Raw genomic sequence first — 27,889 nt, 5'->3', positions numbered from 1 at the left:
GTTTCACCAGATATTTTATGCTAACAATGTGATTTATAAGAAACAGCTGTTTTTCTTCTAGGCTTACAGTCCGAGTAGCTGAGTGCTATAGCAATTGTGCTACATGCCAGCATCAGTTCAGTTCAGTCGCTCAGTCGTGTCCGACTCTTTGTGACCCCATGAATCCCAGTACGCCAGGCCTTCCTGTCCATCACTGACTCCCGGAGTTCACTCAGACTCATGTCCATCAAGTCAGTGATGCCATCCAGCCATCTCATCCTCGGTCATCCCCTTCTCCTCCTGCCCCCAATCCCTCCCAACATCAGAGTCTTTTCCAATGAGTCAACTCTTTGCACGAGGTGGCCAAAGTACTGGAGTTTCAGCTTTAGCATCGTTCCTTCCAAAGAAATCCCAGGACTGATCTCCTTTAGAATGGACTGGTTGGATCTCCTTGCAGTCCAAGGGACTCTCAAGAGTCTTCTCCAACACCACAGTTCAAGAGCATCAATTCTTCAGTGCTCAGCCTTCTTCACAGTCCAACTCTCACATCCATACATAACTACTGGAAAAACCATAGCCCTGACTAGACGGACCTTTGTTGGCAAAATAATGTCTCTGCTGTTGAATATGCTATCTAGGTTGGTCATAACTTTCCTTCCAAGGAGTAAGCCTCTTTTAATTTCATGGCTGCAATCACCATCTGCAGTGATTTGGGAGCCCCAAAAAATAAAGTCTGACCCTGTTTCCACTGTTTCCCCATCTATTTCCCATGAAGTGATGGGACAGGATTTCATGATCTTCGTTTTCTGAATGTTGAGTTTTAAGCCAACTTTTTCACTCTCCTCTTTCACTTTCATCAAGAGGCTTTTTAGTTCCTCTTCACTTTCTGCCATAAGGGTGGTGTCATCTGCATATCTGAGGTGATTGATATTTCTCCCAGCAATCTTGATTCCAGCTTGTGCTTCTTCCAGCCCAGCGTTTCTCATGATGTACTCTGCTGCTGCTGCTAAGTCACATCAGTCGTGTCTGACTCTGCGTGACCCTATAGACGGAAGCCCATCAGGCTCCTCTGTCCCTGGGATTCTCCAGGCAAGAACACTGGAGTGGGTTGTCATTTCCTTCTCCAATGCATGAAAGTGAAAAGTGAAAGTGAAGTTGCTCAGTCGTGTCCGACTTTTAGCAACCCCATGGACTGTAGCCTGTGAGGCTCCTCTGTCCATGGGATTTCCCAGGCAAGAGTACTGGAGTGGGGTGCCACTGCCTTCTCCGGATGTACTCTGCATATAAGTTAAATAAGCAGGGTGACAATACATAGCCTTGACGTACTCCTTTTCCTATCTGGAACCAGTCTGTTGTTCCATGTCCGGTTCTAACTGTTGCTTCCTGAACACGCCAACATTACTGACACTCAATAGAAACCCTGGACACCAAGGCTCAGGTGAGCTTCCCTGGTTGGCAACACTCTGCATCTGTGCTCACCCACCACTGCCAGGAGAAATAAACACATTCCCTGCAGCTCCAATAAGGAGGGGGACATCTGGAATTTACACCTGGCTTCTCCTGGACTTAACCCAGTGTCTTTTCCCTTTGCTGATTTTAATCTATGTCATTTCTCTATAATAAATCATAACCTTGAACAGAACAGCTACTTAGTTCTATATAACTTAGTCTAGCAAATCTAAGCTAAGGGTGGTCTTGGGGACCTCTGATATAACACCCTATCTCACAGCATTAAAAATTAACTCAAAATTGACCATATACATTTAAAAATCTGTAAGACCAAACAAACAAAAATAAACAAGGCAAATCTTTGTGACTTGGGTTAGGTGGTGATTTCTTAAGAGATGACACCGAAAGCACAAGCAACTAAAGAAAAAAATTGAAAAACTGAACTTTATTAAAATGAAAGACTTTTATGCTTCAAAAGATCCCATTAAGAAAGTAAAAAGTAAATGGGAGAAAATGCTGCAAATCATATGTCTGGTAAGAACTGGTACCTAGAATATATAAACTCAATAATAAAAAGATAAATAATTCAATTAAAAAATGGGCAAAGAATCTGACAATTCTCCAAAAATATACAAACTGTCAACTGTGTCACTCAATTGTGTCAGACTCTTGGGACCCCATGGACTGTAGCCCACCAGGCTCCTCTGTTCATGGAACTCTCCAGGCAAGAATACTGGAGGGGGCTGTCATTTCCCCCTCTAGGGGATTTTCTGCCCAGCGATCGATCCCAGGTTCCCTGCATTGGCAGGCGGATTCTTCTACCACTGCACCACCGGGGGAGCCCACAAACTGTCAATAAGCACATGAAAATATGCTCAGCAGCATTGTTATAAAAATTCATATCAAAACCACAATGAAACACTGCTTCATATCTAGCAGGACGGCCAGAATCCAGACAGACATCAGGAACTGGCAAGGAGTTGGAGAAAGTGGACTCTCATGCACTGTTGGCAGGAATGTAAAGAACTGTTGCCGTTTTGCAAACTATCTGGTAGTTTCTCAAAATGTTAAAGGCAGAGAAACCATATGACCCAGCAACTCTACTCCTAGATGTATTATCAGAAGGAAGGAAAACAAGTCCACACAAAATCCTACACACACAAGTTCATAGCAGCATTATTCATAAGTGAAAAGGCAGAACAACCCAAGTGTCTGTCAGCTAATATGGATAAATAAAATACGATATATACATACAATGGAATATTATTTGGCACAGAAAAGAACAAAATATTGATATATGTGGGAACCTTGAAAATACTAAGTGAAAGAAACCAATCACAATCACATATTGTATGAAACACCCAGAATAAGCAAATCTACAGTCAGACCGCAGATTATTAGCTGCCATGGGATGAAGGAAGGGGAAAATGCGGGGTGACTCCTAATGGGTACGAGTTTCTTTTTGAGACAACAAAAATGTTCCAAATTTGTGATTATACAATTCTGTGAGTATATCCCCTCAAAGCACTGAATTTTACACTTTAAATGGGTGAACTGTAGGTACGTGGGAAAAAGCTGTTACCAAAAAAGATGAAAACTTATCATAAAAGCAGTATGTCAAAAATAAGAAAATTTAGAAAGATTCTTAGAAAAATCTTTGAAAATACAACTTAGCAAACCTGATACAAGTAACAGAAAATCTGAATACTTCTATATCTAGCAATGAAACTGAAAGTTTTCGAAGCCATCCCATACAGGGAAAGCTTCACAAGTAAATGCTGGAAACCATTTAAGGAAAAAATATCTTACACAAACTATTATAGACAACAGGAAAGATAGGAGTGTCATCAACCATTTCATGAAGCCAGAATCCAAAAATTAGAATGCAAGGTTGTCAAGGTGTGGGCTAAGCACAACCTCCTCCCTAAAAGCACCCTGTGAAAGGGGGTGTTGGTAGTTGGTGCAGGTAACCTCACAACAGAGACACCTGGACACGCTCAGCCAAACGACCAAGGTCAACACCAGCACTGATGAATCAGTAACACTGACAGCATGGGCCTTTGATGCGATGTTATTAAAATGGCATTTCAGCTCTGTGCTCCTCCTTTGCAAAAGCTACAACCTCAGTCTAATCATGAAAAACACATTAGATAAATTCCAGTTGAGGGATATTCTAAAGACCAGCACTCCTCAAAACTGTCACAGTCATCACAAACAAGGAAAGTCTGAGACAGTGTCATGACCCAGAAGAGTCAAAGGGCACATGATGACTACATGTGAAGTGAGATCCTAGATCATAGGAAGAATGTTATAGAAAAAGTGAGGATATGTGAATAAAGCATGGGCTTTAGCTAATAATAATGTATTTACACTGGCTTATTAAAAATATAACAATACTAAAATAAGATGTTACTAATAAATGAAAAAGGGCATGGGGTATATGGGAATCCACTGTACTATCTTTGCAATTTTTCTCCAAATCTAGAAGTGTTCTAAAACCAAACATTAAAAGAAAAAAGTATTATTAAAAGCCACTCTTATTCATGAACTTCAATGCAAAAATCCATATAAAAATCTTAGCAACCTGTATCTTGCAAGATATAAAAAGGATAAAATCTCATGATCAAGTTGAGTTTGTATCAGGAATGCAAGGTTAGCTTAATATTAAACCTGATCCAAAAAACCCTATCAATGCAAATCTAGCACACTGATAGAATAAAAGAATCATCAGTTCAGTTCAGTTCAGTCGCTCAGTCGTGTCCGACTCTTTGCGACCCCATGAATCACAGCACGCCAGGCCTCCCTGTCCATCACCATCTCCCAGAGTTCACTCAGACTCACGTCCATCAAGTCAGTGATGCCATCCAGCAATCACATCCTCTGTCATTCCCTTCTCCTCCTGCCCCCAATCCCTCCCAGCATCAGAGTCTTTTCCAATGAGTCAACTCTTCGCATGAGGTAGCCAAAGTACTGAAGTTTTAGCTTTCGCATCATTCCTTCCAAAGAAATCCCAGGGCTGATCTCCTTCAGAATGGACTGGTTGGATCTCCTTGCAGTCCAAGGGACTCTCAAGAGTCTTCTCCAACACCACAGTTCAAAAGCAGCAATTCTTCAGCACTCAGCCTTCTTCACAGTCCAACTCTCACATCCATACATGACCACAGGAAAAACCATAGCCTTGACTAGACGGACCTTAGTCGGCAAAGTAATGTCTCTGCTTTTGAATATGCTATCTAGGTTGGTCATAACTTTTCTTCCAAGGAGTAAGTGTCTTTTAATCTCATGGCTGCAATCACCATCTGCAGTGATTTTGGAGCCCAAAAAAATAAAGTCTGACACTGTTTCCACTGTTTCCCCATCTATTTCCCATGAAGTGATGGGACCGGATACCATGATCTTCGTTTTCTGAATGTTGAGCTTAATTGTCTTAATGGATGAAAAACGTTTTATAAAACTGGTATCTTTCCATGATAAAATCTCTTAGCAAATATGGAATAGAAGGCAACTTCCCTGATCTGAGGAAGGGTAGTTACAAGGAACCTATAACAAATGCACTGTATGATGAAATGTTGAAAGCTTTCCCTTTGGGATGGGAAACAAGACATAAATGCCTGGCGTCTTCTTCCATTTAATGAGTAGGAATCCTACCCAGTGTGATTAAAAAAAAAAAAAAATAGAAGGGGGAGAAATAAGACTGTCATTATTTCCAGATGATATGATTATATAAGTAGAAAATACAGAATAATCTATGGATAATTTATTACAATTAATAAGTGAGTTTAGACAAGTTGGTAGATACAAGGAAAACTGAAAAAAAAATGATTTTAAACAAGGAAAACTAAAAAAAGAAAATTGATTTTAAACACCAGTGATAAACATTTAGAAAAAAATAAAGTCAACAAAAGATGTGCAACAGTTTTACAGATGAAGAGAGGTATTAGAGAATCTTAATGAATGGATGGACATATCAGATTCATGAAAGATTTAATATTATAAATTTGTCAATTCTTCCAAAAATGGTCTATAGGTTTATTCAAACCCTTATAATAAATTTTAACAGGATTCACTGGGACATAACTGGATGGTTCTAAAATGTATATTAAAATGCAAAGGGTGAGAATAGCTAAGAATTCTTGAAGAGAGAAAGACGTACTTTACAAGACACACGTAACTACTGTAATTAAGACAGAGGGATTAGGAAAGGACAGACAGATTGACCAATGGATTGGAACATGAGCAGAAACACACCTGCCTAAAGTATGGTTACCTGACGCACAAGAGGTGGCAGGCAGAGCAGCTGGGAGGGTTGGAGGGGGTATTTCGGATCTAAATGTGAAAGGAGAATAAGACACCCAGAAGACAATGCAGAAGACTTTCTTCATGACCTTGGGGGTATGCAAAGATTTCTCAAACAAGGTAGGAAACGTACAGCTACAAAACATACATCCAGAAACTAGATGGCACAGAAATTAAGACCTGTTCATCACAAGAGTCCTAAACATCACGCAGAGCTGCGGACCACACAGCTGTGAGTGGGGTTCCTCTCTCTCCAACACCCAGGTCTCAACTTGCTCCTCTCGTGTGTGCCAACAAAAAGCTGCTGAGGCTCCCAAGCTCTACTCAGAACATGCCCTGATCTGGCTCAGGGGAGTGTCTATGCAGAGACCAGGAACCCACAATTTATTTTAATCTCTATTCCGACATCTGTGACAGATTCAAAGAGCCACCCTACACAGACGCAACTGTATAAAACAAGTAGTTCATTCATGTTTTTGCCTTCCTTTGTAAAGCAAAGACAGTTCGAGGTCAGAATCAAAGGAGGAGGAGAAAGCAGACAAGCCGTACCTCCACCAGGGCAAACTTCTCCTCACTGGTGTAGTTGTAGCGGGTGGCACGCTCATACTCCTCAGCATTGTCAGGGCAGTCCTTGTTAGAGTACTTGTCCGTTGGGTGCACAAGTTTCCATGAATACTGGCGTGATCAAAAAAGAGGGGCGACAGCCACACCAAATGCAAAATGTTTACCTGCTGGTCTGACTTACAGGACTACTGCCAAAAGCTACCAAAGGTCACAGGTCAGCCTTCTATTGTTCACTGAGTCTGAGGGTCACACACAGGCATGAGTGCTTGCATGCACACACACACACAATGCACGCACACATGTGACACGCATCCTACCTATGCATGCACACACACTCCATCTCCATAAAACTGCAAAACGTTCTGGAAATGTGACTTCAGTCTCAAGCAACACATCAAAAACTTAAGAAATACATCAGGTAAAATGGTCTGGATATTTTATGTGGAATATCTAAGACTATAAGCACTTTATCACCATTTCTAAAAGAATTAGCCTTTCAAACAATCAAGTACCCATCCAAATATAAAAATCCTTGTCTGAGCAAAATAAACAACGAAACAGAAAAATCTTCTGACTTATGAGTATCCTAACCTTTTTATGCATCATAAACCACTTTACTAATCCTAAACAAAAGAAGCTGATGGCTAGAAATACAGAGTGTTGTTTTTAAAATAAATGAGAAGTAAAAATCATCATGACAATACAAATGTAATTCTACCAATGTGTTTTAAAAGATAAGGACCTTTAATTCTAATATATGTAAATGAAATGTACATTGAGCCATCTTAGAAACATTTAAATTAATATATACTCTTATTTCTAGTGCCAAAGATAAAAAACCGATTTGTTTTTGATCCAATGGCCAAAGTTAAAGCAGAAAAAATATAGTTTAGTCAGTTTATTGACAAGTTTAGGAAGAAAAGCACTTCTAATTAACTAGGGGGTGCATTTCCAAATAAAAGTGAGAGGGCCCACCACTTCCATCACATGAGCACTCCACTGGGACAGCAGCTGAAGACCTTGAAGAGCCAAGTCAAAGAGCTTCCGGTATTCAGCGTCCGTCTTCTGAGCCTCCTGGCGGCCTGAGCCCGTGACCACCTAGAGATAATAGAGCATTAAGAGGTCACCAGTGTCCAGGAAACTACTTATCAAACCCATTCTAGGAGCCTACTCCAAATGTACCCTGGCAAAAGTAGTTCTAAAAAACTAGCTATTACTTTAGATGATGCTAGGGAATCAATTATTTTAATAACTGATACACAGAGCAAAGGAATCCAGGTCTGGAAGTAGCAAGGAGCTGAGAACCACCAGGCTGAGGAGGCAGTGGCTGCAGCTGTCCACATCCCAGACAATCAGCTGGACCCCTCAGCAGACCTCAGCATGGCTGCCCAGGGACCAAGTGGGTCTGGAGAATGGGAGCTGTGTCTGATGGGGCCTCTACTCTGGCAGTGTACAGGACACACAGGGGAAAGAGGTCATGGCAAATGATGGCACAGAAAGTGAGGGCGGACATAGGCATGAGAAGGGGGATGGTCATGTCAACCAACTGCAGCTTATACAACTTATTTGGAGACTGGGGCACAAAAACCTGGAAAAATAAATCACTACTGATAATGAGCAAATAGGGTAAATGTGAATAATGACCAGCTGTTTACTATTAAGGAATACATACTTGGTTGTTTAGGTGCAATGGAATTATGGTTATGTTTTAAGAGTGTTCTTTATTTATTAGAGACACGTGGGAAATATATTCAGAGGGAGTGCTATGTTATCTTGCAATTGCTTCACGCTAACCTGGAGGAGCAACTAAAAAGGGGTAAGTGATGAAGCCTGGTGTGGTATCTGAGGAGCCAGGACTGGTCTCTTCATTTGTGTGCTTGAAAATTTATGTAATGGAGAACTAAAACACAAACAATAAAAATGGAACCCTCCTACACTGTTGGTGGGAATGTAAGCTGGTCAGTGACTATGGAAAACAGTATGGAGATTCCTTAAAAAAACCAAAAATAGAATCTCCATACGATCTAACAATCCCACTCCTGGGCATATACTTGGACAAAATTATAATTCAAAAAGATACATGCAGGGTACTTCCCTGGAAGTCCAGTGGTTGAGAGTCCACACTTTCAGTGCAGGCGGCACAGGTATAATCCCTTATCAGGGAAGATCCCACATGCCTCGCTGCATGGCAAAGAAAAGATACATGTACTCCTCTGTTCACAGCAGCAGTATTCACAACAGCTAAAACATACACTCATACCACTCAGCTATAGAAAAGAACACAATGCCATTTGCATCGACATGACACAATAGAGATTATCATACTAGTGAATTAAGCGAAACAGAGAAAGACAAACACCATATAACACCACTTATATGTAGAATCTAAAATATGGCACAAATGAACCTATCTACAAAACAGAAACAGACTCTCAGACACAGAGAACAGATGTGTGATTGCCAAGCGGGAGGTGGGTGGGCCTGGGAGTTTGGGGTTAGCTGTGTAAACTATTATCTATAGGATGGATAAACAGCAAGGTCCTGCTGTATAGCACAGGGAACTATATTCAACATCAAGTGATAAATCGTAATGGAAAAGAATACTTAAAAAGGAGTGTCTATATGTGGGTAACTGAGTCACTCTGCAGGACAGCAGAGATTGGCACAACACTGCAAATCAGCTATACTTCAGGTAAAAAAGCACGTGTGCTACTGGCAAAGGACAGACATAAAGGTCAATGGTACAGAACTGAGCGTCCAAAAATGAAGCCTCAGGACTATAATCAACTGATTCTCCTCCCCCTAGCTTTACTGACATATGTGGCGCATACATAAAGTGTACAATATGATTTGATTTGACATGGGTTTCCCTGGTGGCTCTGATGGTAAAGCATCCACCTGCAATGCAGAGGACCTGGGTCTGGTGGCATGGAAACCCACTCCAGTATTCTTGCCTGGAGAATTCCAGGGACAGAGGAACCCAGTGGGCTACAGTGCACGGGGTCACAAAAAGTCAGGCACGATTAAGCGACTGAGACAAATGCATATCCTGTGAAATGACTACACAATAAGTTAACATCTACCAACTCGCAATTACAATTTTTTTTCCTATGATGAGAACTTTCAGGATTTACTCTCCAAGGAACTTTGAAATATATAATACTGTACTATTTAACTACAGTCACCATGCTGCATATTACAGCCCCAGAAATTATTTATCTTATAACTGAGAGTTTGCGCCTTTTGGCCATCTTTTCTCACTTCTTTTACCTCTTGCCTCTGTCAACCACCAATCTGTTCTCTGTATTCATGAGTTTAGTTTTTCAGATGCCACATAAAAGTGGTATCATACGATATTCGCCTTTTTCTGTCTGACTTACTTCACTTAGAGTAATCCCCTTAAGGGCCATCCATGTTGTCACAAATGGCAGGATTTCCTTCTTTTGTATGACTGAATAATATTCCACTGTGTAATATATATCACATTTTCTTTATTCATTCATCTATCTGTAGACACTTAGGTTGTTTCTTTGGTTTGAGTATCAGAAATAATGTTGCAATGAACACAGAAGTGGTACAGTCAATTGATTTTTGATGAGGGTGCCTTCAGTGGAAAAAGAAGAGTCTTTAAAAAACAATACTGGCAAAACTAGATATCCACATACAAAAGAATGAACTTAAACCCTTAAATTATATCATATTTAAAAAGTAACTTAAAATGGATCATAGATCTAAATATAAGAGCTAAAACTTTTACAAAACTCTTAGAAGAAAACAAGAGGTAAATCTTGTGACTTGGGTTAGGCAGCGGTTTGCTCATTACAACCAAAAGCACAAACAACCAAAGAAAAAACAGGTAAAAGTGGACTGCACCGGGGCTTTCCTGGTGGCTCAGCACTAAGGAGTCTGCCTGCCAATGCAGGGGACGTGAGTTTGATCCCTAGGCCAGGAGGATCCCGCATCCCATAGAGCAACTAAGCCCACGCACCGTAATTTCTGAGCTCGTGCTCTAGAGCCTGGGAGCCACGATCACAGAGCCACGGGCCCAAACTCCTGAAGCCTTGCGTGTCTGAGATTCTGTGCCCCACAACAGGAGCCCGCACAGTGAGAGCAGCAGGCTTGAGAGCAGCCCCTGCATGCCACAGCCAGAGGAAAGCCTGCGCCGCAATGAAGCCTAGCACAGCCAGAAGCAAATGAATAAAGCAAACTGGACCACACCAGAAATAAGAAACTGTGCTTCAAAGAGCGTCACTGAGACAGCAAACAGACAGGAGACAGAACTCCAAAAGAGGAGAAAATATATGAAAATCACATAACAGACAACAGAATATAAAAACTCAATAGTAAAAAAAAAAAAGACAATACAATTTAAAAATGGGCCAATACTTCAAGAGACATTTCTTAAAATTGGCCAGTGAGTACATGGAAAGATATGCAGTTTCATTAGCCATTAAGGACATAAATCCAAACCACAACCAGGCACCACTTCACATTCACTAGGATGGTCAGAATAAAAAAAAATAGAAACAAGGGCTGGTGAGGATGCAGAGAAATCAGACTCCTCACGGACTGCTGGTGAAAATGTAAAATAGTGCAGCTGCTTTGAAAACAGCTTGGCAGTTCCTCAAAATGTTCAACACAGAATACCATATGACCCGGCAGTTCCATTCCTAGATATCTGCCTAAGAGAAGTGAAAACTTACATCCACGCAAACACTTGTACACGGATGTTCATAGCAGCATTATTCATAATGAACCAACAAAATGTGGTGTGTCTAAGCAACGCAGTATTATTCTGACATAAAATTATTTTAAATATTATAAGCCATAAAATTATTGATACAGGCTATAACATGGATGAACCTTCCAGTAGGTAAATCCACAGATAGAAAGTAGACTGCCAGGAGCCAGAAGGAAGGGGAATGGGGAATGACTACTAAGGGGTGCAGAGTTGCTCTGGGGATGTTGACACTGTTCAACAAGTCTGTGATGACAGTCACACAACTCACTAAATACACTAAAAATCTTTGAAGTGTAATATTTAAATGGGTGAATTGGGTGATATGTGTATTATGGCCTCATAAATCTGTTTAAAAATAAACTGAGCGAAGCTGTCAAAGGTGGATCTCTTTTCTCTTATTAAAACCATTATCTGATAAGGGCACTATGGCAGAACTCAGAAGGCAGACAGGAACCATGCATGCTGTGAAATGCTCCTCTTTGGAAAGGCAGACATTAGCTCTCCGTGCTGTCTGAGAGCTCCTCATGAACTCAGTTTACAACTACATGAAGGAGTCCAGGGGGCTGGCCCCCATCTCTACTCGGTCAGCCACCCACCTGGGGTCTGCAAGGAGGTAACAGGCCCTGAGGGTTTGGTTACCTTTCAGTCATTTTGGTTACATGCTGACTAGTGCTTGTGGCTGAGAGATGGAATGCTCATTGTCCTGCAATGGGCAGAACAGCACACAGAGTTCTTCCAAATATAATGGTCCTCCTGAGAACCCCAAGGTACTACAACCTCAAAACCCAGACCTATATGTGTTGCCCCAAGTCCCTAGGTCCCTCTAGACCATTTGCAGCACCCATCCATGCCAGTGACCACTGCTCTGACCCTGACCTTGGTGTCTCATCTGCTAGGACGTGAGAAATGACCCTCCCGTTGCTGCTTCTCCTCTCTTAGACCCCTGACCCACCCACCCCATGTGAGTCATGCTGGCTTGGAGCCAGGCATGCAGCAGGTATGGGCAACGTGACTGGCGCAAACAAGGACACAGAAAACCCAGCTGCAAAGGCAGAAGGAATTAACAAGGCCCGTGGCCCAAGAGAGAGCACTACCTCCTACATCCTTCCTCAGGCCTTTTTCTGGGCACCTGATGTATCTTCCTAAGAACTTGCAAGCTCTTGTACTTCCTCCCTCTAGACAGGAAAGGGCATAAGTCAAAGCCATCCCTTCTGCTCCTGATGTCCTCTACTCTGCTCTCCTTTCTCCTAGCAGTTTGGAACGACGGAACTAGACTAGAAAATGTACTTAATTCATGGTTTCAACTCAGTCATTTTTTTGGGATCACTGCTAATATTTTTCCAAAAAAAAGAAGATGCTTTTTGTACAGCTGAACAGATCCAAACAAACTCCATTATATCATATCTGCACTGCCTCATCCATTATGAGAGCTTGTTAAGTACACAGTACTTAAACTATGCTTCTCAAAGTAAATGAAGGGTAAAATTCAAAGTAAATGTGGGTGCAGAGAATACAAGGACCACATCAGACATGGTGTTGCCAGGTGTGCACCGCAGGCAGAGGCCACTCACCTCACTATTGCTGTAGCGTGCCAGCTCCGAGATGAAGCGCATGTGGTCCTCCCGGATCTGGACCATCTGCTCGCAGATGTTGTACTGCGGGCTGCTGCTGGAGGACGTGCAGGTCCATCTAAGGGGAAAGGGGAAACGTGCATGACCTGAGGGACACCTGGCCAAGGACACAGGCAAGGCAGGCCCACCCCCAGCCCAGCAGGCCCACTGCAGCCGAGGTCGAGGCGGCAACCGTGGCATTCTCTGCATGGTAACAGCTGGGTCTGCCTGAGCTCCCTGTGTCGGGTCTGTGTCTACCTTCTCATGTCTGTATTCTGGAAAAGGAACCGTAATTTCTCCTTAATCAGTAAACTACATTCCACAAAGCTGAGAGTTGTTGGATTCAAGATACTGCATAACCCTTCCAGAGCCCCTTGACACATTACCGCACAGTTGGCAGTTATTATTATTACTCACATGTGAAAATATAAACTATAGTACAAAACAAGTCAGCCAAAGACTCAGAAACAAAAGTTATCCTTGATGGGAGAGTTGAAACTGACATGACTTGGAAATTAGACAGTGCTGTCATAACTAACTACATGTACAACACACCACTTCAGCAGCAAACAGATATAGTCAACAGAGTGGAAAAAAAGGGTATCAAAACTTAAACTGGTGCACGGGGATGATCCAGAGAGATGATGTAGGGTGGGAGGTGGGAGGGGGGTTCAGGATTGGGAACTCATGTATACCTGTGGCTGATTCATGTCAATGTATGGCAAAACCAATACAGTATTGTAAAGCAAAATAAAGTAAAAATAAAAATAAAAAAAAAAACAAAACTTAAATTGGAAAAAAAAAAAAGATTAAATCTGTTGGCGTTCTTGGGCAGAAAGCATGGGTCTTCGGGCTCAGAGCAGTTCCCTTGGTTTCTGCACACTCAGCACCAACTTCCACCATGTTTCTAACAAGTTCACCCCTTTGCCAGAAGGAAAGGATGCAGATTACCAATTTTCAAGATGATCAGTACACTATCTCAAGCGGCATCACTTTTAACTTTGATTCCACTACAAGATGGCATGACAATCACAGAGGCACTGGCCAAGGTGGCTCCTTGAGTCTGCAGCAAGCACACAAGGCCAGGCCCTGCGCCAGGGTCCACTCTCAACACACTGGCCTTCCCTGCAGGCATGTCCCCCTCAGGACAGGCGTATGTGTTACCAATTTAATGGCAGATGTGTTAGGAAATAAGCTGGTTCAGGAGCCAGATGCCAACATCTGCCACTTGCACCAATCCCCAGGGGCCAGACACAGTTGCTAGACTGTTGGGCTGAGCTCTTAGAGCTGACTGCTACAGGTTTAGGCATCTGCCTCAGTGGCTGTGAAACACAGAAATTAACTGGTAATAATGGCCAATGACTTACACCAGATCATACTAAAAACAAAGTATGCAAAACTCCTTGCTTCCTGACTCTTTCATTGACTCCACATTACTTATGCTATACAGATGATTGTGTTTGTTACAGCAGGAGGTATACACTGCTAGCTTACATTTAGGCATTTTTTAAAATTTAAATTTATTTATTTTAATTGGAGGCTGGCATTTCTATTTATACCATGGAAATCAGTACACCCTCCAAATCAGAGCTCAAGTTGATGATGAAAGAAAGAGAGGGTTCAGCTTAGTGAATGTGATTTTGAGGAAGGTCATCACATATCAGATTTAAGGGCAGATGTATTAGGAAATAAGCTGGCACAGAGGCTGGCAAGCTGCATACAGCAGAGACCCAACGTGACCAGTTTTTATGTGCCCCAGAGCCACATAAATGGTTTTTACAGATTTAGAGTAATTTTTTAAAAAAAGTAACAAATAAGAGTATGTGACATATGTGGCTAGAAAGACATAATATGTTTATAATTTGGCCTTCACAGAAAAAGACTGCTGACCTCTGAGTAGCCGGATTGAGGTGCAACTGTATTTTTCAAAACCATGGCTGAATGGAGGCCACGGATCTGGTGAAAGTCAACAGACGCATCCTATGAGACTCAAGTGACTATGTGGAAGGTGCAATAAAAAGAATTATGTATTTACTATCACTTGTAACCATAAGCTGCAGATTCTTTATAATAGGGATTGGTCAACTGTCTTAGCACAGGCCCTGAAAGAAAGCACTTTAAAATTTGGAGGCTACACTGTCTCTGTCACATCAGCTGTAGAGCCATCATCTTAAAAAAAAAAAAAACACCTCTTTAAAAATGTAAAGCCCATTCTCGACAACTGAGACCCTGAAAAAATAAGCCTGGTCTGGTTCTGGCCCTCCAGTGACAGTTCCATAACCTCTGTAAGCTGCATACAAACATCCAGCCCCTTCCCAGCAGACTGGTTGTTAAGCTTTTATCAGCACCCAGGGAATCTGTCTATACTTCCATATATGTGACCAACAATGTCTAACAGAACTCTTTGGGATGATGAAACGTTCTATATCTGTACTGACCAAAACAGTAGACCCTATCTATTAGAGATCTGAAATGTGGCCATTCTACTAAGAAAATAAATTGCACTTATAAATGAATTTAAATGTAAACATCTACACATGGAAAAGACTACCACATCAGGCATGTGATTGAGAATGTCCAAGGTGGCGTCTCTGGATAGGAAGCAGCATGTCAGGAACCACAGTGAGAACATTGAAGAATGCTCTGACTGGGCAACTCACTCTCTGCCTACCGAGATTTATTTTCCTCATAGTGGGCGCTGGTCTTGATGTATCTTGCCAGTTCTATTTGCATGTCTCCAAACAGCGGAACCACCTGCAGCTGCTGTAGTCAAAGAATAAAAATAAAAAACCCAGAGTCATTATATATTGTACTTAGTCACCAAATACAATCTAAGAAGAATGAGGAATGCTAATAATTACTGCAGGTTGAATGCTATTTCTGCAAATCACTTACTGCAAAAAAGTTGTAAACAACTTCTACATTCACTTAAAGAACCAATTCAAACATTAAAATCAACCTATCTTGTTGCTAGAACCATGGTTATTAAAAAAAAAAAAAAGAAACCTGTATTTCTACATACAACAAACAATTAGGAAAAAAAACTAAAGAGAAAAAATTTGCAATAGCATCAAAAATAAAAGTATATAGTATTAAATCTAACAAAATATGTTAAGACTTCAAAATAAAATATTACCAAAAATTTTACAAAATTTTTTAAAGTTCTAAGTGAATAGAGAATTATGTTAGGTTCATGTACTGGAAAACATGGTATTTTAAAAATATCCATTTTCCCTAAATTGATCTACAGATTCAACAGAATCCCAAACAATATTCCAAGAGGAAAAATGATTTATGGGTAGTATGTGCATGTGTGTGTATGTCTGTGTGTAAATCAGCAAGTCAATTCTAAAATACATTTCAAAAGATAGGGAGGGAGGTGGGAGGGGGGTTCATGTTTGGGAACGCATGTACACCCGTGGTGGATTCATGTCAATGTATGGCAAAACCAATACAGTATTGTAAAGTAAAATAAAGTAAAAAAAAAAAAAAAAGATAGAGGGACAATGCTCAAGACAACTGTGGAGAACATAACTTGATGACTTGCTGGAGACTTCCAGCAACTAAGCCAGCACAGGTGCAGACCAGTGGGGCAGAGCAACTCAAGGCAGAGTCATTCACATAGAGACACCTGCTCTATGACCCAGGTGACTCCTCAGGGCAACAAAGGGGAAACAGAGTCAACTAGATATCCATAGAGGAAAAAAAAAATCCAAGACTGTCAACCCCCATCTCACAGCATACATTACATCAATTCCAGGGGGATTACAGAGCTAGATGGAAAAGGAAACAATGATGCTACTAGAAGGTAATGCAAAAGAAAATTCTCAAGAGTCTGTTTTACAAAGAGTTCTTAAAGTGGACATCAAAGATGAATATATCAGACCACACTAAAATTAAGAACCTCGGTTCACCGATGACTCTTCAAGAAAGTGAAAAATAAGAGCGACATAGGGGAAAGGCATGTATTTTAGGACACATGTATCCGACAAAGGATACATACCCAGAATACATAAAGAACTACAAACCAACAGGGAAAAAAAAGGATGAGAGACTTGAAAGGACACTTCACAAAGAGAACACACAAAAGACTAATAATACTGTGAAAAGCAATCAGGGAGACATCAACTAAACCACAAGGAAACACTAGCCAATAAAATCTCAAAGACACACAGGTACACCCTTCAGGATGCCCCCTTGGTGATGGTACGAAGCCCCAAGAATGCTCACTCACTGCTGGTGGTGACGCAAGTCAGCACAGCCATGTGGGGGATCTATGAGGCTGTATCTACTGCGCTGAAAATGTCCACTCTGTCAGATGGATGCGCAGTCCGCCACTGGGCACTCATCCAGCAAAACGTGCACAGACGGGCACACATCAGAGCAGCACTGTTCACACGAGCCAAAACGCAGAAACAGTCTCACGCTCATCACAGAACAGACAAGCAAACTGCAGCTTAGTCATAGAATGTAGAGCCACACCACAATGAAAAAGTAAGAACTACAGTTGCAGGTTCCCACAGGGACAATCTGACAAACAAAGTGGGGGTAGCCAGCCACAAAAGAATACATATGGCATGATTCCTTTAGACAAGGTTCAAATTCAGGCAAAACTGCTATAAGAGCAGGGAACAGTCTACTCACACCCACCCACCTGCCAACACTGCATTTCCTACTTTGGACCAGTCACAGTTGACCTCCCAAAGCTCAAACTGCATACACTTCAATAAAAAGGTTTATCTAGAAACTGCAACTCACCTTGAAGTATTTGTCGATTTTGGATAAGTTTATTCTTTTCTTGGCATCTAGTTTATAAATGTTGCTGACACTTCCATCCATCAAATATAGACCAAACCCCATGACCTGAAAAATCACAAAATGGCACATAAAGCTTAGACCTGCAGGTTTAACTATCCATAAACACACTGCTATAGTTCATAACTTTGAAATGACAGTTCATTCTTATTTCAAAAAGCACTTTTTAAAAACACTGTAGTTGACCTACAACCCTATGTTAGTTCCAGGTGCACAACACCATTCAAAAATGATCACCATTAAGTCTAGTTACCACTGGTCCGCCACGCAAAGACAGACAATATTAACGACGGTATTTCCAAAGCAGTACATTTCATCCTCCGGACCCACTCACTTTGTAGCCAGAAGTCTGCACCTCTTAATCTCACCTATTTCATTCACTCCTCTATACCACAACTGGGAACCTCCTGTCCTCTGTATCTATGAGCCTATTTCTGTTTTATGTTTGTTCATATTTTAGATTCTACATATAAGTGAAATCATATGGTATTTGTCTTTCTCTGCCTGACTTATTTCACTTAGCATAATACTAAGTACATTCACAAATGTAAGATTTCATTTTTTATGGCTGAACAACATTCCATTATATCTAAATATATAGCTATACTGATATATATTACCTTCTCATGCATCTATCAATGTACACTTAGGCTTTCATGTCTTGGCTATTGTTAACAATGCTGCACATACCTTTCTTAATTAGTATTTTTCTTCATGTAACTATCCAGAAGTGGAACTGCTGGATCTTATGGTAGTTTTTTTTCATTCTTTGAAGAACCACCATATTGTTTTCGGTCGCGGCTGCAGCAATTTACATTCCCACCAGATTTCAAACCGTACCAGCAATTCCCTTTTCTCCAAACGCGCTTGCTAGCAATTGTTATCTCTAGTCTTTTTGACAATATCCATTCTGACAAGTGTGAGATGATACTTCATTGTGGTTTTGATCTGCATCTCCCTGATGAGTAATATTGAGCATCTTTTCATGTAGCTCTTGGTCATATCTATGTCTTCTTTGTAATTAATGCCTATTCATATCCTCTGTCCATTTTTAAATTTTTTTTTCACATTGAGTTGTTCAAGTTCTTTCTACACCTCAGATATTAACCCTTCGTTGAATATATTGTTTACAAATACCTTCTTCATTCAGTACGTGGTCTTTTCATTTTGATAGTTTCCTTCGAAGTTTTTGAGTTTGATGTAGTCCCATTTGTTTATTTTTGCCTTTACTTACCTTTTCTGAGGTGACAGATCAAAATAAATTTATGTTGCTATAACTGATAATGTCAGAGAGTTTTCTTCCAGGAATTTTATGGTTTCAGGTCTTAACAATTAAATCTTTAATCCATTTTGAGCTTGTTTTTATATATGGTGGAAGAGAGTAGCCCAGTTTTCCCAGCACCACTTAGCTGTAACTTCTTTTTCATTTCTGATTTAATTTGGGCCCTCTTGCTACTTTTCTTGAGGAGTGTAACTAAGTTTATTGATGTGTCTATTTTTTGAAAAGCGAGCTCTTAGTTTTACTCTTTTCTATTATTTTTAGTCACTATTTCAACTATTTTTCACTCCAATCTTTATTATTTCCTTCTACTAACTTGGGGTTTTGCTTATTCTTTTGCTAGTTCCTCTAGAGGCAAGTTTAGATTGGTTATATGAAATTTTTCTTGTTTCCTGTAGTTTATATTGCTATAAACTTCCCTCTTAGAACCGCTTTTGTTATGTCCCACAGATTATGGAACACTGTGTTTCTGTTTTCATTTGTCTCCAGGTATTATTAAATTCCTTCTTTGATTTCATTAGGGACTCCTTAGTTCTTTAGCAGCATATTGCTTAGCCTCCATGTGGTTGTGTTTTTTGGATTTTCTCTTATAGTTGATTTCTAGTCAGAGAGAAGCTGAAGCTCCAATACTTTTGCCACCTGACACGAAGAACTGACTCATTGGAAAACACCCTGATGCTGGGAAAGACTGAAAGCAGAAAGAGAAGGGGACGTCAGGGAATGAGATGGTTGGATGGCATCACTGACTCTATGGACACGAGTTTGAGCAAGCTCCAGGAGCTAGCGATGAACAGGGAAGCCTGGTGTGCTGCAGTCCATGGTATCGCAGAGTTGGACACAACTGAGCGACTGAACTGAACTTGCTTCTTTATAGCCTGGCATCAACTTTTCCTCCTTACTGATGTAACTTTGGTCTGGCATCCACTTCCAGTACAGTCCTGTCTCATCTATATTACAAACCTGCTCTGGTAAACATAAGCCTTCATCAATAATTTCTCAAAGCATTTCAGGAAATTCCCAGGCAGCTACCCTATCTGCACTAGCTATCTCACCATTTGCTCTTATGTTGTAAAGGCTGACTCTAGCCTTGAACTGATGAAACTAGCCATGGCTGGCATTAAAAGATGCACCCTCTGATTCGTTACTGTGGTTCTTCCTCCAGTCTTCACAAAGGCTTTTAGCTTTCTTTTGAAGCAGCACTGAGTGGTTGACCCTGCATCGACACAATGAGAAGTTCCTCCATCTCCTCTATCATTTTTCTACACTTCTTCAACATTACTGTTGACATCACAGGCACAGCAAACGTCCACGTTTCATGACTTCGTCCTTGTTCTTTAGAATTGCGCTGTTAAGTCTTTGTTTTAGTCTATTTTGTCTGATAGAAGTATTGCCACCCTAGTTTTCTTTCCATTTCCATGAAATATCATTTTCCATCCCCTCACTTTCAGTCTGTCTTTAGATCTAAAGTGAGTCTCTTGAAGGCAGCATACATATGGGTCTTATTTTTTAACCCATTCAGCCACTGTATGTTTTCGACTGGAGCATTTAATCCACTCACATTTAAATTAATTATTGATAGGTACTTCCCTAGTGGCTCAGCAGTAAAGAATCTGCCTGCCAATACAGGAGACCCAGGCTCAATTTCTGTGTCAGAAAGATTCCCTGGTGAGGGAAATGGCAACCCACTCCAGGATTTCTGTCTGGGAATTCCCATGGACTGGAGCAGCCCACAGTCCATGGAGTCACAATGAATCAGACACAATCAGCAACTAAACAACAGCATGCTTATTGCCATTTTATTCGTTGTTAAGCTCTTCAGTGTTCCACAGTTCCTCTTCATTCCTTTCTCCTTCTTTTGCTGTCTTCCCTTGTGATTTGATGACTATCTTTAGTGTTAGGTTTAGATTTCTTTCTCTTATTTGTGTATCTGTTATAAATTTTTGGTTGTGGTTATCATGAGGTTGATATATAGCAACCCATATATATGTATATATAGGATTATTTTAAGTTACAGTATCTTAAGTTTGGACTCATTCTAGTAACTCTGCATTTTTACTCCCCTACCAATGCTCAGTGTTTTTTTACATTATGTTCTATAGTTTTTCTGTATCCCTTAACTATTTATTATGAATATAGGTGATTTTACTGCTTTTGTCTTTTAACCTTGCTACAAGTTCATCTACTACTCTTACTGTTTATTTGTCTTTTCCAATGAGATTTTTCTTTTCATAATTTTAATATTTCTAGGCTTGCTAAAAAGTATTTTTTAAAGCCCCTCAGAAATTAATAGTTAGCGCTTCACATGGAGCTTTTTTATGTCACTTCTTGTTTCCTCTTACGTGTATACACATCAGTTCCACCTCTCCTGAAGCACAAGGCAATAATAAATGTGAGTTTCCAAAAGCACTTATTGCCAGGGAGCTGTTGTACCACTAGATGCAAAGAGAATGTTTCCAGTATCATAAAGCACTCCACTGGACAGCGCCCTTTTTCCCTGACCCCTCCAGGCTGTTCTCCTACATGGAAGAAATCCTGGAGCTGGGCCCACTTGCTTGGGCCAGCAGGACATCCAGCACAGGGTCCCACATGAAGGGACCTCTATGAAGGCAGAGAGCAGAGTGAAGAGAATGGCAGAACCATCTCCTCAGAGCTGCTCAGTTTTCCTGGGTTCTCTCCAATGTACACATTATTAAACTTTCATTTGATTAAAAAAATAAAATAAAATAAAAACTTCTCATTTTCCCAATGAGAAACATCATTGAAAACCTCCCCAATTTGAAATAGAGGAATATGTCAAATGGCATGATTCTTGAACAACAAAAGTCTACTGTAATCATGGTGACGTGCATGTGTGCTAAGTCATTTCAGTCATGTCCAACTCTTTGCAATGCTGTGGATTATTGTAGCATGCGAGGTTTCTCTATTCATGAGATTCTCCAGACAAGAATGTTGGAGTGGGTTGGCATGCCCTCCTCCAGGGGCTCTTCCCAACCCAGAGATCAAACCTGCATCTGTTATGTCTCCTGCACTGTCAGGCAGGTCCTTCACCACTAGAATGACCTGGGGAGCCCAATCACGGTGACACCGTACACTAGATTTCTAGGAACTACATCCCTGCCAAGTAAAAGCTGGCACAATCTCTGCTACAAGAAGCTTCATGCTGAGAAAGTTCTTGACCAAAACCTGCTTATCTACAAACACCTTCTCCAGGGATGGACATGAGACCTACCTGGCACTGGACTCAAGCTTGGGACACACTCATGGTAATATGTCAAGGATCTGTAGTGCAATCTGCATGTAAGGTGGAAGATGCTATATGTACACACACACACACACACACACACAAGCATGAGAGAAAAGGTTGGCAAAACAATCATCAAGTTCAGCCTATTGATGACAAGAAGGCTGCCCCTTTCTCATGGTGCTGTTGGCAGTCTTCCCTCAACACACGTACTTTGAGAAGCATGTGTTTCTCACTGGGCGTCAGGTACATTCTATTTTCATAGTAATCCACACAGAGATTCACAATGTCTGCTAGGAGCTCTTCATAACCAGAAATCACTTCCAGCTGCTGCTGCAGAGACTAAAACACAGAGTGAGAGCTATGTCACTGACCACTCTCTGCCCCTCAGCCCCCTGGGAATGTGCCCCGTCAGCCAGAGTGTGAGTTACTTGTGTGATCTTGTTGTGGTTGGCCAGGAACATGGACAGATTCTGTGATTCCTGGATGGACTGTGGATCTGCCATTTTACGTAAAAACTGAGCAGCCCTATAAAAGAGGGGGAAAAAAGGTTAATCAACCAACATGCTTAACGACATTGAAAAAAAAAAGCCTGGCAAAATCAAAATTACTCTACTACTGCTACAGTTATCTGTAGACAGGTGCATCACAGACGCTGGTTTCAATTTCAGCCTCCTCCAGCTTCTCCCCTGCAACGTGGACAGCTCATGACCCCACTGTCCATAGCTGACGGACTTCCTCAGAGACGGCAGCACCACTCACAGGCTTTCCTGAAGGGCACCGACACAATGGCCTCTCATGCTGGCTCCCTACCCCCAAGTCTGAAAAAGGCTGACACTCCCTCCGTGAGTCCAGTGCTGAGTGACAGCACTGTTTAGGTTCTCTGCTGGGAAACTTTTGGGCAGCCAAACCTCCCACCAGTCAGGGACCACACCACACACAGTTCTGTGCCAAAGGTCTGAGACAAAATCCTGACTCCACCACCAATTTGCAGCTCCTTCTTGGACAAACCTAAAGATCTGGTACCAAGTCTAACACGAGCGGTGGGTTTTCCCACACCATCAAGCAACATTCTAACACCAGCTGGGTGGCCTGCAATGAACTAAATTCTGACACTGCTGGAAGACTGCATCAGACCCCAGGAGTAGGGCAATGTATGGGAGAAGAATGGGGGCTTCCACGGCCTCTCCAATCACCACTCCACCAAACTTCCACATGTTCACCAACCTGGAAGCTCTCCAAACCCTGTCCTTCAGGGTTTTTAATGGAAGATTCCTCATATAAACATGTTTGATTAGATTACTGGATGCTGGCAATGGGTTCAACCTCTAACCCCTCTCTCCCCACTGAGGTCAGGAGGGTAGGACTAAAAGTTCCAACCCTCCAGTCCCAGGGCTGATTCCTCTGGTGATCAGCCCCATCCTGAGGGTACCTAAGGGCTTTCCAAAATCACACTAACATAACAAAATAAACTTTATGCTTTCATCACAGGAAATTCCAAGGGTTTTAGGAGTTGTGCCAGAAATGATGAACATACACTTCTTATTATAAATCAATACATACCCCCTGAACTCTCCCGACTCTCACCATATCTGGAAAACAAGACCTATATGACCTACTCATGGGCTGACAGGGGAATGGTGGACACAGAAGGACCTGTACACTGAGGTCCAACAGTCTTGCACAACATGGGCTGAGTCTCTAGTTTTTACAAAGCGGTATGAAAGCACATGAGAGGGCTTTCTGCACATCTAGGGCTTCCCCAAAAAAGTTTAGGACCTGTCTGTACAACCTAGAACCTTGAGGGTTTTACTAAAGAAAAGCTTTCATGGCAAAGACTGGTAACCTACCCCAACTGTCATTTCCTTTCCTTCCTGCTTCAAAATAAACCCTGAATTTCTGTAGTGCAGCAACGTGCCTCATCTCCACATTGGGATCAACTGCTCAGCCATGAGATATAAGGCAAAACTTTGTAAGGCACTTGAAAGTTTACTCATAAGAGATATTGTAGGGCCTTCAACTCTCTTTCCTTCCTGTTGACCTGAATGCAGAGATGACACCTGGAGCTCAAGTAGCCATTCTGGGCTACAAGGCTGGAGCCCTGGTTCCTGAACGGTCTGGAACCCACTTAGCTACAGGCCACCTACATCAGGACATTCCAGGTGAGAAATAAGCTGTAATCTTGCTTATTTCTATAAGATTTTTTTAAATATATGTATAAAATAATATCAACTGGTATGTTTATATTCTTTTTAAAAGACTGTATAGTGTTCACTTTATTGATTTGAGTGATTGTTGAAGCTGCAAGAATGGAAATTAAGAAAAGGACCAAAAATGCCTGTTTTTATTTTCCTTAAGCCTCACCATGACAATATGGGTTATCTGGAACTTACACTTAGCAGAAGTTGTAACTACCAGCTACGTGCAAATAAAGTGTTTTTTTATTTTTTATTTTTTTTAAATAAGCATTTTGAATGTTGACCGTGAGTGTGAGGGCTGGGGATGAGTAATGGTTATTGCCTGGGAAAGTGAACCAACAGATTGTCCATAACAGAGATCACAGCAACAGAATGCTGGAAGGATGAGGGGTGCCTCAGCCATCTTCTGTGCTCAGGGGAGCCTAGGGGGCGGCAAAGATGGTGGGCAACTTCTGAAGGGGGTGCCCAGGGGCCCTCCAATGGCCTTCCACAGAGCAGTCCCATCTTTAAACTGTTTTCCAGACTGGGCTTTGAAATAAAGGTGCTATTGCTAAAAGAGAGAGAAAAGAAACCTTTTTAAAATGAAAAACTACCGGTGCTGTCTACCTCCCCATTTCTCTGATAAAAGGCTGACAAAGCTGATCAAAATCATGCAACAAGTGATTTGTGCCATCAGGAGCAGAAGCTGTCCTCCTGGACTGGGAAGCTCAGAAGCCCCATGCTCCACCAAGAGTCCCACACACTTGAAATCCCCGAACACTGGCATCAAATGGAAAAAACTCCAGATTCTCCTACTGGAGAGGAGTTAACAGGACAATTCAAAAGATGTTGTCATTCTGAAGATCTACGCTTGCATGCAGAGCCGACTCGGTGAATGGAACACCTGAACTTATTTCACACGAACAAGGCTTGAAGTCTGGGAGATCTAGCTCCACCCCCACTGCTGACCCAAGCTCAGATCTGTTTCCTGCTGCATCTCAAGTTGATTTCATTTTAAAGACACAGCACTAGGGTTCAGGGTAGGCAGCCCCCAAATATGCCACTGTGGCATACTGATTTATTCTGGATTAGTTACTTAAATAGCTGCAGCAAGTACATTCTGACCTCCTCTGTGCCCCTGAAAGCAGGAAAGAAACCTCCCACATGAAAGGTAACCTCCCTGTACCAGGAGGTCAGGAGGCGTCCTCATCACCAGAGGCTGTGTGAACAACCTTCCTACCTCCTCACTCAGTGACCAGGCCAACTCAAACTTCTCTGTCTTATCAATTCTTCACAGGTTACTTTTTCTTTGTTTAAAAGGTTACTTCTTTGGGTCTCATATTTGGGACCCCCCCCCAATACTTATTAAATTAAATTTGTTTTGCTCTTCTTAATTTCTGCTTTCTTAAAGGGAGTTCTCAGGCAAGAACCTAGAAGGGCACAGGAGAAATTACTTTCCTTTCTCTACAAATGAAACCACAGCCTATTCAGATGCAAAGTAAATCTCTTCTAAGTCAATTGTATAGCTAAGATTCATTGTCTAACAAAGGAAATAGAAGTCAGCATCTCATTCCAGCCAACTTGCCTTAACAGTCTAGGGCACAGACTTTCCCTAGAGAGTTGGTTACAGGACAGCTGCTCTGATCTACCCGCCACCAACATACTCAGTCTTACAGACACACTGCTGTGACGTGCCCACCCAGCCCAAATGCGCAGGCTCACGGCAGCACATTGTCCTCTAGGGTGATGGGAGTCCAGAGCCCCCTCCACACACAGGACTACCAGAATGCTTCGTAGGGCTCGTGATCTGTCTCAGGCCCAAGAATGGCCCTTGTGGGTGCCGCACCCACCATGCAAAGGCGCCTGGGAGCCCAGGCACACTCACCTCTTGTAGGCTGAGTGGTCATTCTTCACACTGCACTTCATGTTCTTCAGCTCGTCCAGCACAGCAAACATGTTGATGAACTTGCCCAGGGTGATCAGGTAGGCTTCGGACACGAAGTCCTTCCTTCTCTCCGCATGGCACAGGCGCCTCACCTCCCCACAAAAACGCTCAATGGCATTTCTCTGTGCAGAGGAAACAGGGACGAATACACTACCTTCAGGGACGGGCCAACCCCAGACTCAGCTCCAAGCACAGGGTCCAGACTCACATTACTCGCTGATGAAATGCCCAACCAACAGGTGCATTATCTACAGCTCAGATAAAGAGGCATAGAAAGCGATTTCCACATGTCTTTGCTCTCTAACAATCATCGCCGACTTTGCACTTTACCAACTATGTCCCCAAAGTAAAAGAATTTTGTTGACTATTCCGGCAAAATTACTGAGCAAAATGCTGCAAAAGAACATCTGTAAAGCAGATTGCTTTAGCTTTCAGAGTTGAAAAAGGGAGTGGGAGGATTTCCACTTGACAATTTTTTAAGATAAAACAAAAACTCATCATCTAAGGAGTTCTATCTTCTCTGTTTGCTAAAGGAATCTGCAATAAAAAAAACATAAAAACACGCATTTCTAAAGTAGGTCTTTAAAAATCCAGGAAGCCCCCTCCTGTAGCCACCCTGCCTAACCCAAGGGCCAGAAGGAGTCAAGACCAGGGTGAAGCCCACCAGAGCAGACAATGGGATGAAAACATGTGAAAACCAGATGAATTCAAAGTACAAGCATACTGATAGAAAGCAGTCTTCATGCAGGAAATACAAAGTCACTCTCAAGGGAAGGAGAGAAGTGAAACATAAAAGCAGCATTTATTCTGAAACAGCCAGTCAAGCTTTAGCCTTGTGAAAGGTTTAGTTCCCTTTGGCCTCAAAGCTGTTGTGAGGGTCTGAATTTTCATGCAGTAAATGTGCCAGCACCCCACTCTCTGCACTAAACCCCTGGGATTATTGCACTGTTTTACCTGGAAGTACATAAAATTCATCAGTTTCGTGACCTCAGGCTCAAGGACCTCCACGGTTTTCTCATAAATTTCAACTCTGTTAGGCTGTTCGTTACATTTCACCTGGAAGTAAACAAGCATGACAGAGAGAGGCTTCAACCCAGAGAGCGTGAGGAGTTGCTGGAGAAGGGCAGATCAGAAGTGGGGTGTGGTGTGACTGGGCAGGAAAGCCTGGAAGCGATGAGGCCTGGTCTGTCTGGAGTGGGGTGTGGCCAGTGGGGGTGGGGTGGGGTCTGGCTGGGACCGGCACCTGTGGGATGGCCCGAGAGCAGCTTCTCCAGGTGTACAGCATGACAGCGTATTCTTGGCCTTCCTCCAGCATCTCATTCTGCAAGGGTACACCGGGCAAATCAAAGGCAAGCAGAACAGTCACAAATTGCTAACATATACAGCCATAAACCAGAGGGAAAGGCCAGGAAGCTGACTACAGTCTGAAAGCATCTTTAAGATGCGTTAAAATGCTCACAAGGTTTGATCTAATAACTTCACTTGTACAAATCTAGCCGGGGAAAATAAGTATGTATTTAGGAAGATATTCATCATCGAACTTATTATAAAAAAGCACAGCAAACTAAGTAAACATGCAAAAATAGTCAAATTTTGAACACTTACCAAACGGACTAGACAGCTATTAAAACTTACTTCATCTGGTGTAATTTAATGACATATCAAAATGTTCATTAAATCATTAACATACACAGTTATGACAACAATGCAATTCACTTCTGCAATCTAAAGCCCATACGGGTGTGTGCCTGGTATGCTTGAGCACAAGTATGAACAAAGGAGAGTGGGCATGC

The 27,889-nt window shown here is 41.9% G+C and overlaps 1 protein-coding gene across 1 annotated transcript in view; it reads right to left on the bottom strand.

Moving 5' to 3' along the window:
• CYFIP1 (cytoplasmic FMR1 interacting protein 1) overlaps positions 1–27,889 on the bottom strand; it is a 102,886-nt gene that overhangs the window by 44,015 nt on the left and 30,982 nt on the right. Inside the window, 10 exon segments of the mRNA XM_018065998.1 lie at positions 6,274–6,399; positions 7,264–7,386; positions 12,601–12,718; positions 15,311–15,402; positions 17,398–17,502; positions 22,188–22,316; positions 22,406–22,502; positions 26,037–26,218; positions 27,051–27,152; positions 27,340–27,417. Coding sequence (XP_017921487.1) covers positions 6,274–6,399; positions 7,264–7,386; positions 12,601–12,718; positions 15,311–15,402; positions 17,398–17,502; positions 22,188–22,316; positions 22,406–22,502; positions 26,037–26,218; positions 27,051–27,152; positions 27,340–27,417 — 1,152 coding nt within the window.

The sequence above is a fragment of the Capra hircus genome, chromosome 2, assembly GCF_001704415.2.
Source record: "Capra hircus breed San Clemente chromosome 2, ASM170441v1, whole genome shotgun sequence".
In the NCBI taxonomy this organism is placed as follows: domain Eukaryota; kingdom Metazoa; phylum Chordata; class Mammalia; order Artiodactyla; family Bovidae; genus Capra; species Capra hircus.
The sequence above is the reverse complement of the archived record's forward strand: the minus strand, read 5'-3'. Positions and strand labels throughout refer to the sequence as shown.